Genomic DNA, 12782 nt, shown 5'->3' on the forward strand with positions numbered 1-12782 from the left:
GAGCAGAAAATGTTTTTCAGCCTTGTCTGTGTTTTCCGCCATATATATGTGTATATACAGTGCCTTGCAAAAGTATTCGGCCCCCTTGAATCTTGCAACCTTTCGCCACATTTCAGGCTTCAAACATAAAGATATGAAATTTAATTTTTTTGTCAAGAATCAACAACAAGTGGGACACAATCGTGAAGTGGAACAACATTTATTGGATAATTGAAACTTTTTTAACAAATAAAAAACTGAAAAGAGGGGCGTGCAATATTATTCGGCCACTTTACTTTCAGTGCAGCAAACTCACTCCAGAAGTTCAGTGAGGATCTCTGAATGATCCAATGTTGTCCTAAATGACCGATGATGATAAATAGAATCCACCTGTGTGTAATCAAGTCTCCGTATAAATGCACCTGCTCTGTGATAGTCTCAGGGTTCTGTTTAAAGTGCAGAGAGCATTATGGAAACCAAGGAACACACCAGGCAAGTCCGAGATACTGTTGTGGAGAAGTTTAAAGCCGGATTTGGATACAAAAAGATTTCCCAAGCTTTAAACATCTCAAGGAGCACTGTGCAAGCCATCATATTGAAATGGAAGGAGCATCAGACCACTGCAAATCTACCAAGACCCGGCCGTCCTTCCATACTTTCTTCTCAAACAAGGAGAAAACTGATCAGAGATGCAGCCAAGAGGCCCATGATCACTCTGGATGAACTGCAGAGATCTACAGCTGAGGTAGGAGAGTCTGTCCATAGGACAACAATCAGTCGTACACTGCACAAATCTGGCCTTTATGGAAGAGTGGCAAGAAGAAAGCCATTTCTCAAAGATATCCATAAAAAGTCTCGTTCAAAGTTTGCCACAAGCCACCTGGGAGACACACCAAACATGTGGAAGAAGGTGCTCTGGTCAGATGAAACCAAAATTGAACTTTTTGGCCACAATGCAAAACGATATGTTTGGCGTAAAAGCAACACAGCTCATCACCCTGAACACACCATCCCCACTGTCAAACATAGTGGTGGCAGCATCATGGTTTGGGCCTGCTTTTCTTCAGCAGGGACAGGGAAGATGGTTAAAATTGACGGGAAGATGGATGCAGCCAAATACAGGAACATTCTGGAAGAAAACCTGTTGGTATCTGCACAAGACCTGAGACTGGGACGGAGATTTATCTTCCAACAGGACAATGATCCAAAACATAAAGCCAAATCTACAATGGAATGGTTCAAAAATAAACGTATCCAGGTGTTAGAATGGCCAAGTCAAAGTCCAGACCTGAATCCAATGGAGAATCTGTGGAAAGAGCTGAAGACTGCTGTTCACAAACGCTCTCCATCCAACCTCACTGAGCTCGAGCTGTTTTGCAAGGAAGAATGGGCAAGAATGTCAGTCTCTCAGTGTGCAAAACTGATAGAAACATACCCCAAGCGACTTGCAGCTGTAATTGGAGCAAAAGGTGGCGCTACAAAGTATTAACGCAAGGGGGCCGAATAATATTGCACGCCCCACTTTTCAGTTTTTTATTCGTTAAAAAAGTTTAAATTATCCAATAAATGTTGTTCCACTTCACGATTATGTCCCACTTGTTGTTGATTCTTGACATAAAAATTAAATTTCATATCTTTATGTTTGAAGCCTGAAATGTGGCGAAAGGTTGCAAGATTCAAGGGGGCCGAATACTTTTGCAAGGCACTGTATGTTTCTAATAATATATTTTAGTAAAAGAGAACAATTGTAGCTTATTAGAGGCTACAAGCCTTTAAGTCCAAGGTTCCCTTTAAGAAAGTGTTAAAAAGTCTTAAGAACAATTGTAGCGTATTAGAGGCTACAAGCCTTTAAGTCCAAGGTTCCCTTTAGGAAAGTGTTAAAAAGTCTTAAATATGGCTCTTTGAATCCTGCAGATACCCTGATCAAAGGACTGTATTGCACACTTGGTGACAAGAACATTTGCAATTGACACTTCATCACAAAAATAATGTAAACTTCAGTTGTAGATTTACCCTTTATTCAGTCAAATTTCAAATTCAAATGACATAAGTTATACAAAAAACTACAAGTCACCCCCGAAGGCTGGCAGGTGGCGTGCATTAATATAGTTCTACTAAGTCACATTGCCAACTACTAGTTTGGTATGCAAAATATAGCATTTTCAGCAGTTATTGCATGTCTGAATGAATAGCTTTGGCAATGTTTTCATCTTTTATATGAGACTAATCAATCTAAATGCTCTGAGATAATTATACCTCAGTCATTCTAGTCTAAGCATAATCAGGGATATAACCAATTCTGCTCACATTCACACAATTGGAAGTAAACCCAGAGGCTGAAGAAGGCAGAGGCTAAAGTGCTAACATGCATTGGCCCAGCGTTATTTCCATTTTTTCCTGTTTCTTTTGAAAAACATGCAATAAATGGCCTTTCAATTCTGATAAGTACATCAGATTTGTGTCCATATTTATGAACACTTCTCTTCACTCAGCTTGTCCTACCACCATCTGTCTCACCACAGTATGCCAGGCACTTTCAGATGAAAATCGTGACATTCTTTTAGAGTTTGGGTAAAATGTAGCTTTTTCATTGTATCTGAAACAAAACTGTTGGTCACATACAGTATGTTTGTTGCTTTGTGTGCCATCCCCAGTGTGCAATTTTTGAAGCTATTTCTCTGAGTAAATTTCCAATAAGTTATATGTTGTATGCATGCTTTTAGTCTCATTTCTGCAGTTTAAAATTTAAAAATAGTTTAATGGGAAAGTGTATGAAGCAGCAAAAGCTGTTGTGTCAAACTACATTTCAAACAGATCAGAGTCGGATTAACCAGTTGGTAGTAACTTCCCATTTGTCAGACACTTATGCCTCTCAGACGAAATTGTAGACAGAAATTCTGGATCTCCATGAAACTGTATCTGCTTTTAGCAATTCGATCGTCACCATCTGTCCATTGATTTCCTAGCTGACATGTTTATATCTTCGCAGATTTCTAAGTGATTTCGTTGAAAAAGAATATACTGTGGTGAATACAAATCAATAACAGACGTGTGCATTTGTTTGCCAGAAAATAGGTAGCAAGTGAACTTAAGCCAAGTCAAAGAATTCACCGCATTGGAGTTATCAGTTTAAGATGGAGTTCTGTCCCTACGTCACTCACAAAATTTGATTTATTATGCTATTTAAGTGCATAATTTGGCGCCAGCATCACAAGTCATTATTACTGCCGATATTTGTATGAAAAACACTAGGCAATAATGATAACATATTAAAAAGAAATGTGCATGCTGGAAGGCACTGAATCTCATTCATTTTGCACTATTGTTGGTCGACACCATCGTAAACTGAACCTTGTCTAAACACAAGGCGGAAATCAATTCTGTTTTGTAGCATTTAGGGTTGATTTAAACATGGTCTGATTATCTAGCAAACACAAGCACGATAATGCATCGTGAGCAGGGTCTCTGCTCTTCCACCAATGTTATATCATACCTCGAAAGTAGTGGAGTTGCTATGGCAATGGCAGAGAGGCTATTCAACACTTACTACTACACAATGTACTAACAGATTGAATAAACTATTGTTTTTTGACAAAATTGCTGCTATTCGCTGTCATTTACCACAATGCTGAAATCTATATCAAATAATTTTTGCCTCCCTTTTCTGCTGTCCTCAGTTCTTCCACTTCTCTTCACGTGCCTTCCCTCCTGTAGAGGGCCAGTTCAGTGGGCGGATTCAGTGGCGAGGAAGCCCAGCAAGGGGGGAAGCCTCCATCTCTCTGATCAATTCCACACTGAATGATAATGGCACCTACACATGCTCAGTCAGAAATCCGCCAGATGTCCATGGGAACCCTAACTCTCATATAGTACTCACTGTCACACCAAAGGGTAAGGTGCTTCACATTGTATCCTTTATGCAATTTTAATCAAGCAGACAGCAAAGCAGTTTGTACAATGTTTTGTACATTGCTGTCTACTGGAATATAGAAGGAGTATATTTTAATTTGAATCAAATTTGTGCTTAGCTCACGATTGCAATACTGCTAAAAAGAATTTGTATCTCTATTATACAGTGTGTTATACGAAAATGTGGAGGTAAGAAGAGGGGGTTTACTCCTGTACTGCTTGTTAAGAGTATGTATCTAAGTACTTCCTATGATCCTCCTTCTCAGTGCCCAGCCTTCGCTTCTCAGATGTTGCAGTCCTCCTGTTTTTCATCCTCATCCCTTCCACCGTTATTACCCTCATTCTGATTGGTCAAATGCTCTGCCCCAAGAGAGAGCGCAGCCAATCCCAGGGCTACAGATCAGCCATAGAGGTCGCAGATGGGTGAGTAGATTTGTTCAACCAATCACCGAAGTGGGTCTCTTGGGGTTCAACCAGCCTTTCCTTGATATGGATTCACCTCTGAATTGCTAATTTTATAAAGGTTAAAGAATGATTGAGTTAAAGGTAAGGATGGGATTTTGACCAAAGTCTCTTGATAGGTCTGGCAAATGCATGACCAGTCAGCATTTAATGGTGATATGGATGAATGTTAAGTTTACGCCTATTAGTCTTTGCACTAACCAACCTTTTTTTGCACCACAGATCGGTGTGAAGTGGGCCTTTTTTTTCACGGACGAATGAGTAGCACAAAATTGCAGTAAATATAAAATAACACAACGGGGATGAAAATGAACATTAAGTGCAGGGAAAATGTAACTAACCATACGCTAAATTAAACTTTTAAAAAAGTGGCCTCTCTTAAAACTTGACGTCAAATATCCTTGATCGCAGGCATAATGAGTTCTTCTCCAGCTGTGAAAGGTTTCTTGGCTTTAGCAATACAGTTCGCCAAGAGATATGATGCTCTCAGTGCATTTACTTTTGATGCCTTGTTAGCTAGCTTCTAGCCACAGATTATGCAGAATGGACTTGGTGGAAGCCTCCTCTGGCTCAGCAGCGTAAAAAAACTGTCCAAAGATGTCTTTTTTTAAAAAAAATTATCTTCGTTAACGTGTGGGCTTATCATTTCCGGGAACAACTCTGATGCCCCTATGTCATTATCAAGGACAAGCACACATACAGTGTATCACAAAAGTGAGTACACCCCTCGCATGTCTAAAGATATTTACAGTGCTGCTCAAAAGTTTGTGAACCCCCTCAACATTTTGGAATTTTCTATTATTTCAACCTGATTTCCTAATCAATCAATTCAGTAGTTTTTTTTTTGTTTTTCTAACAGTTGTGTTGTCGAGACTAAATTAAAAAGAGTTTTCATCAACTGATGTAGGTGCAAAATTGAACTGTTTGGTCACAACCAAAACCGCCATGTCTGGCGAAAAGTCAACACTGCATACCACCAAAAGAACCTTCTCCCAACAGTGAAGCATGGAGGTGGGAATGTCAAGATCTGGGCTTGCTTTTCATCCTCAGGACCTGGACAACTCCACATAGTCCAGGGAATCATGAATTCTGAGGAATATCGTCAAATCCTAGAACATAACCTGACGCCATCTGTTTTGAAGTTAAAGCTTGGCAGAAGGTGGATCATGCAACATGATAATGATCCAAAGCATTCCAGCAATACAACCAAGGAATGGCTGAAAAAGAAGAAGATTCGTGTTCTGGACTGGCCCAGTCAAAGTCCTGACCTAAATCCCATTGAAATGCTGTGGCGGGACCTGAAGCGAGCAGTTCATGCCAGACGCCCATCAAACCTCTCTCAACTGACTGCGTTCTGCAAGGAAGAATGGGCAAAAATCCCCCAAAGTAGATGTGAGAGGCTGATTAGTCACTACAGAAACCGTTTGGTTGAGGTAATCTCTGCAAAAGGAGGCGCAATATCCTATTAACTGAAGGGGTTCACATACTTTTGCACACATGATATCTGAGTTTTTCTTAAATCAACCACTTTTGTTAAATAAAGAATGACAATATAACTATTTCTTTTGTTTCAGTCCATTATTTGGAATGTCAGTATTGTGGATTTGGGTATAACTTAACATTTAATAAGGTTATTTTAGTTTTTTTTTTACAAAAAATCTGACCATCGCTGTGGGGTTCACAAACTTTCGAGCAGCACTGTAAGTATGTCTTTTCATGGGACAAGACTGACAAAATGACACTTTGACACAATGAAAAGAAGTCTGTGTGCAGCTTATATAATAGAGTTAATTTATTTTACAAGAAAGCCCACCCGACTCATCAGACCATAACGGTTCTGGTAATCCATGTGTTTTGTTGACATGTCTTCAGAAAACTTTTTGCGGGCTTTCTTATGTACCGTCTTCAGAAGAGGCTTCCTCCCAGGATGACAGCGATGCACACCAATTTGATGTAGAGTGCGGCGTATGGTCTGAGCATTAACGGGCTGACCCCCTACCTCTTCAATCTCTGCAGCAATGCTAACAGCATTCCTGTAACGAGTCACATGACATTTTGGAGGGAAAATGACAAGCAGTACTCAATTTGAACATTTAGGGATGTACGTAGTTTCTAAGGGGTGTACTCACTTTTGTTGCCAGGGGTTTAGATATTAATGGCTATATTTGGAGTTATTTTAAGGGGAAAATATATTAACTCTATTATGTAACCTGCACACAGACTTTTCATTGTGTCAAATTGTCATTTTGTCAGTGTTGTCCTATGAAAAGATATACTTAAATATCTGCAGAAATGCGAGGGGTGTACTCACTTTTGTGGGACACTGTAGATATAAAAAAATAGATGCTAGAGCCAATGGATTTCAAAGACGACTTCCTATCCAGTTTTATGGTTACATCTATTAACTAATCCGAGCAAAGCGACCAGAAGTACCCTGCCCGCCATTGCTGAGGTGTGCCGCCTGCAGCACACATCCCAACAGCAGTTACGTTACTGTTCACATTGACGGACGTTGGGCTGCTATAGGTGTGCAAACACCCCAGTAATGGCGGCAAATCACTAGAGGGTGACGTACACAAATCTCTACTTGGATTAGTAATATGTCAAGAGGCACAGGCCAGATTGCAGTTGTTAACAAAATATTTATTATTTTTCTGTGGCCCGGTAGCAAATGCGCCACGGACCGGTACCGATCCACGGCAGTGTTGTTAATCTTGCTTTTAAAAAGTAATTGGTTACAGGTACAAATTACTTCTCCGCAAAAAGTAATTTAGTGACTCAGTTACCTCATTGTAAGAGTAATTAATTAGTCAACAAGTAACTGATGTTACTTTTCATGTTCTACACATTATTAAATTATACATTGTACAACATCTCTCACATAAAAAATGTTTCAATTAACTTATTGAGGAATAAAAACACTTTATACAGTTTTTTAGAACATTTGGTATTTACAGTATTTGGATCCAATATATTAGTCTGTTAAGAAAACACAAATGTAAACTGACTAAATATCATAAGTAATTCAAGTACAAAAAAAACAATACCAAAAAATGTAAACTTTGGTGGAAGGACTCATTCATGCCTCTAATTTCAATGAGCGAGAAGTAGTGCATAAGTAGTTTGGTCTCCCCGTCGAATTGATATCCAAAGTGCTTCTGAGCATGCACTTGCCAACCATACCCCCCAAGGCTTGTCACAGATCAAATCTCCGTCGAGGTAGTCTACCATTTTGACTACGACGTCGTTGCTATTGTTGTTGCTGCGAGTAATATTTTTAAAGTATATTCATTTTATTGTGCCTTTTGACCACTAAGCCTATTACAAATGCTAATCAGAGTAGAATATTATCTAAAGTAACATATAAGCCTGCTAAAATATGCTACTTCTGGTAACAGAAGGTAACTCAAAGGACAATTTAAAGGACGTTACAAGCCTGTTGAAATACAGTTTACCTATGCCACTCTAATATTATTTACAAAAAGTTATTTGCCATGATAAACTGTCCCACCTCTACCCAAAATCCTATTGGGACGTATCTACAGTAGTATGAAAAAGTATCTGAATCTTTTGGAATTTCTCACATTTCTGCATTAAATTACCATCAAATGTGATCTGATCTTTGTCAAAATAGGTTTTCATATTTTAATGAGGATAGTATGCAAACAATGACAAAAGGGGGAAAATAAGTAAGTGAACCATCATATTTAATAGCCCCCCCCCCCCCCCCCCCCCCCCCCCCTTGGCAGCAATAACCTAAACCAGACACTGTCTGTAGCTGCAGATCAGTCTGGCACATCGATCAGGACTCTTTGCCCATTCTTCTCTACAAAACTGCTGTAGTTCAGTCAGATTCCTGGGATGTCTGGCATGTTCATGCCACACCATCTCAATGGGGTTCAAGTCTGGTCTTTGACTTGGCCACTCCAAAATGTGTATTTTGTTCTTCTGAAACCATTCTGAAGTTAATTTCCTTCCATGTTTTGGATCATTATCTTGTTGCAGCATCCATCCTCTTTTTAGCTTCAACTGTCTAACAGACGGCCTCAGGTTTTCCTGCAAAACATCCTGATAAACATTTGAATTCATTCTTCCATTAATGATTGCAAGTTGCCAAGGCCTAAGGTAGCAAAACAACCCCAAATTATGATGCTCCCTCCACCATGCTTCACGGTGTGGATTAGGTGTTGATGTTGGTGAGCTGTTTCATTTTTCCTCCATCCGTTGTTTGTTACTCCCAAACAATTCAACTTTGGTTTCATCAGTCCACAAAATATTTTGCCCAAACTTTTGTGGATTGTCCAAGTGCCTTTTTGAGATATTGGACTGTGCCAGTGATTTCTGTCTGTAGCAGACACTCCAAGGTTCTTTTTAATTTTTTTTTTTTTTTTTTTTACCTCTCTGAGTATTCTGTGCTGAACTCTTGGCGTCATCTTTAGTGGGCGGCCACTCCTCGGGACAGAAGCAACAGTGCCAAACTCTCTCCATTTATAGACAACTTCTCTGACTGTCGATGAACATCCAGACTTATAGGGATGGTTTTGTATCCTTTTCCAGCTTTATACAAATCAGCAATCCTTGATCGCAGGTATTCAGGCAACTCTTTTGATCGAGCCATGATGCACATCAGACAATGTTTCTCATTAAGACAATTCTTACCCTCTGTGTGTTTTATAGTGGGCAGGGCAGCTTTAAAGAGCATATGACACGAGAAAAAAAGTCTTAAATGGCATTATTATGTGAATTAGAATCATATTTTGAGACGATTCGACTATATACAACAATTTAGCAAAGCACAGATGACGAGAAATTAGTCTTTTAATCTGCCGGTTAGCCACGCCTACCATTATAGGGCTTTAGCGTCCCCAACAGGTGGATGACGTCAGTGGTAGACTGGGCTCATCGGTTTTACTATTCAGCCCATTGAGGGGGAATTATTCAGAACGAGGAAAACGCGATGAAGAGAGCCGCAAAATGTCATTGTTTCAGTCTCTCTACTACAATATTTTTACAGGATATTCTTTTTATCCAAGTATTTTTCCCCAATAGCTATATAAATGGCTTGAGAAGGACCAGTCAGCCCGTCGAGGGGGAACTATTCACAACGAGGAAAACGCGTTGAAGAGAGCGGCAAAATGTCATTGTTTCTGCCTCTTTACTTCAATATTTTTACAGGATATTCTTTTTATCCAAGTATTTTCCACAATAGCTATATAAATGGCTTGAGAAGGACCAGTCAGCCCGTCGAGGGGGAACTATTCACATCGAGGAAAACGAGACGAAGAGAGCGGCAAAATGTCATTGTTTCTGTCTCTTTACTTCAATATTTTTACAGGATATTCTTTTTATCCAAGTATTTTCCCCAATTGCTAAATAAATGGCATGGTCATGACAAATAACAGTCTTGTGCTGAATGGAATATGAAATAATAAAAATGCATTTATTCAGGACGACATGGCAAAATTCCATAATGGTCAAAACTGTCGACTTCACCTTTACTGTCGCACCTCCCGAACGATATTTTATGACACCTAAATCGGACATATGTCATTTCCCTTCCTCGGCTTCGGAGAATGTAAACAAACAGAAGGCGTGACAGCTAGCCAACATGCTAACCCGAACCGAGTGATGTTTCAAAGTCTTCGAAGCGGAAAATCACACATAACTATCCTGGATTATTTGACATGACGACCCGGTGTTGTGCCGAAAAATAGCGGCCCCGCACAACACCGGCGGAGAGCAATTTACAGTTCGTTCCCCGGAGGAGGGTGGCTGGAGTTCTTGTGCAGCTAACGTGCTGCTGCTAATGAGCATTAGGAGAGCTTTTTACATGCCTATCAATGATCAAACGTAAGTAGTCCTTCATTTAAAGAAAGTTTGTAGTGTTTACTTTGTAATCGCTGTATTCGTATTTGACATAATAAGATGTTTACGCACTTCCTCGTAAGTCCAATGGTCCCACAGTAAATATCCACGGTGAATGGGAACCTTTTGAAACTCCAAAAAGGCGCATACGCCTCTCCCTCATACAGAATGATTTTTTTCTGCAGCCGTTTGGCTGGCGTGATGCGAAAAATAAACGTATTAATCCGCAAAATCAGCTGAATCCTTCGTCCTCATACACAACAGTACACTGTAGCGTGAAGAGGACGTCTTCTACCCTACATGTCACAGCGCCCTCCTCCTCGATGCAAGACCGAAGCCGGAAGTCACTCATTTTCATGCCGCGGGATTAAAAAAACTAAATAAAAATAGCGATCGCTTCCACACACATCCAAGCGGCCCATATCATTCAGAGGCATAAAATACCACATTTATTATGAAATAAACATGCTTTTTCGTGTCACAGGCACTTTAAACCACTCATCAGTGATTAGGCACACACCTGACTTAATTTGTTTGGTAAAAATTGGTTTCAATTGCTCTTTAAGTCTTCTTAGGCAGAGGGTTCACTTACTTATTTTTCTCCATTCTGTCATTGTTTGCATGCTATCCTCATTAAAATATGAAAACCTATTAATGTTTAGGTTTAGTTAAAGCAGACACTGTTTTTACAGCTGTGTGATTTTGACAAAGATCAGATTTTAAGCAGAAATGTGGGAAATTCCAAAAGGTTCAGATACTTTTTCATACCACTGTAATATAAACGTAAGGTGGATTTGTTTGACGGGACAGCTTGCATTGACAGTGCCCGCCGTTGAGTTAAGCTGCTGTCAACTGCTGTTTACTTCGACGAGGGAGTGCAAATTAACAGAACACCGTTACTAAGCAGGGCAGGAGCTGCCCACCTAGCCAATCATCATTGCGTTTGCAACAGCGTCACCACCGTTTTTTTCTCCTCCCACGCCTGCTCTTCTATCCAGGCAGGAGGAAGCTAATGTTTGACAAAATCAACTGTTGACAACTCGCATGACATTCAACCAAATTGTAGTAACGCGCCTCTTCACATCGTCAGTAACGGTAACGCCGTTGCAAAGATGGGAAAAGTAATTAATTAGAATACTCTCTACAAAAAAAAAATTAACCTGTTAGAAACGCTGTTATACTTTAATGCCATTATTAACGACACTGGTTGGGGATTACGGCTTTAGATCCTTAGTTACAGTAAACTTATTTACAACATTATTACTCATTAGTCCCCTTATCTAAAACATTCTACACCAAAGTCTTCCTTATTTTGCAAACTTGCAATTTTAACTCACTGTTGTCTCTTCTATGTTCTTTAGAGAGGAGTATGACAACGGTCTAGTGGGGAGCAAGCACAAGGGGGCCACATGCTGTGACCTAGCTCTGACGGTACAGTAGACTACACATCCTTCAATTGTATGACAGTCTCATAAATAACTGAACGTAGCTTTTCTGTCATAGGCAAAATCTTCATACCATGTCTGAACACTGATTATTCCTTTTTTCCTGTCACGTGTCTACTTTCTGCTAGCTCATATTCCTGTGTTATTTTCTCGTCTTTGTGTCCAGGACTCTGAGTATGAATACGACTACAACATGAAACAGTTCTCACCGACAACTGAAGGTTATGCTGACTCTCGTTGCTAGAGAGCTGCCGGCTTGCTTACTTGTTGATGTTAAGACCTTACCAAATGGAAATCAATGGTGAATTAATGTACGTGTCAACCTCTCAGCTGGTCAGTTCGGCAAAGAGGTGCACGTGACGTGAAGGAGATACATTTTGCCTAATTTATTGCCTTGTCATTGCTGCTGATGTCTTATTTAGGTGTCACGTTTGTGTCATATTATTTGGTTATGAAATAAAGATTTTGATTTTGACTGTTAATTAATATTATGACTGTACATAATGTGTATCTATGATAGATTGTCACTTTAATTTTGTAAAACGACATTTTCTGGATGTGATAGTCTGTGTAAGATTCATATTTTAAAAACTTTTACATTGACACATTTTTAATGATCTCAGGATTTCCACTTGATGAAGAAAAAAAGCCTTTTGAGTGAGATGCCTTGTCACAGTAAGAGAACTCATTAGGACAATGTATGCAAAGTCAGTCTGTTGGTAAAGCCTAATGGTTATAGCATTGGCAGTGTCCTCTTCGTTCTGTTTGTTCTGTTGAACTGTTCATAAATGTTTCTTTCAATATTCATGGATTTTTGTGAGTATTCTTTTAAGATCTCTCAAGGACAGGCAGGAGTTATTTGACATGAGAATGATAAGGCTTAATAAAACTATGTAGAAGAAAAAACATGCAAAAAGCAATGAGTCCTCATTCTGTCTCATATATTTTCACTTTCTTATTGAGCTCATACTCAGCCCCCAAGCTTTTAATAATTCAAACACTGCCATGTTGTAATAATTATCATTCCCACTTCATCTGAACTACCATGGCAACAGCCTACTTGTAGCTATCCCACAAAAAAAGGTATGATATTTGTTTAATGGAACTGTAAACCAATGTAAT

The 12782-nt window shown here is 39.5% G+C and overlaps 1 protein-coding gene across 1 annotated transcript in view; it reads left to right on the forward strand.

Moving 5' to 3' along the window:
* Positions 1 to 12691, forward strand: part of mpzl3 (myelin protein zero-like 3) — a 40108-nt gene extending 27417 nt beyond the window's left edge. Inside the window, exons 3-6 of the mRNA XM_057839930.1 lie at positions 3657 to 3870; positions 4155 to 4311; positions 11577 to 11646; positions 11827 to 12691. Of these exons, the coding sequence (XP_057695913.1) occupies positions 3657 to 3870; positions 4155 to 4311; positions 11577 to 11646; positions 11827 to 11904 (519 nt within the window). The 3' untranslated portion in view covers positions 11905 to 12691. The remainder of the gene's footprint in view (positions 1 to 3656; positions 3871 to 4154; positions 4312 to 11576; positions 11647 to 11826) is intronic.
* Positions 12692 to 12782: the final 91 nt, after the last annotated feature.

This window comes from Corythoichthys intestinalis, chromosome 6 (genome assembly GCF_030265065.1).
Source record: "Corythoichthys intestinalis isolate RoL2023-P3 chromosome 6, ASM3026506v1, whole genome shotgun sequence".
Classification (NCBI taxonomy): Eukaryota; Metazoa; Chordata; class Actinopteri; order Syngnathiformes; family Syngnathidae; genus Corythoichthys; species Corythoichthys intestinalis.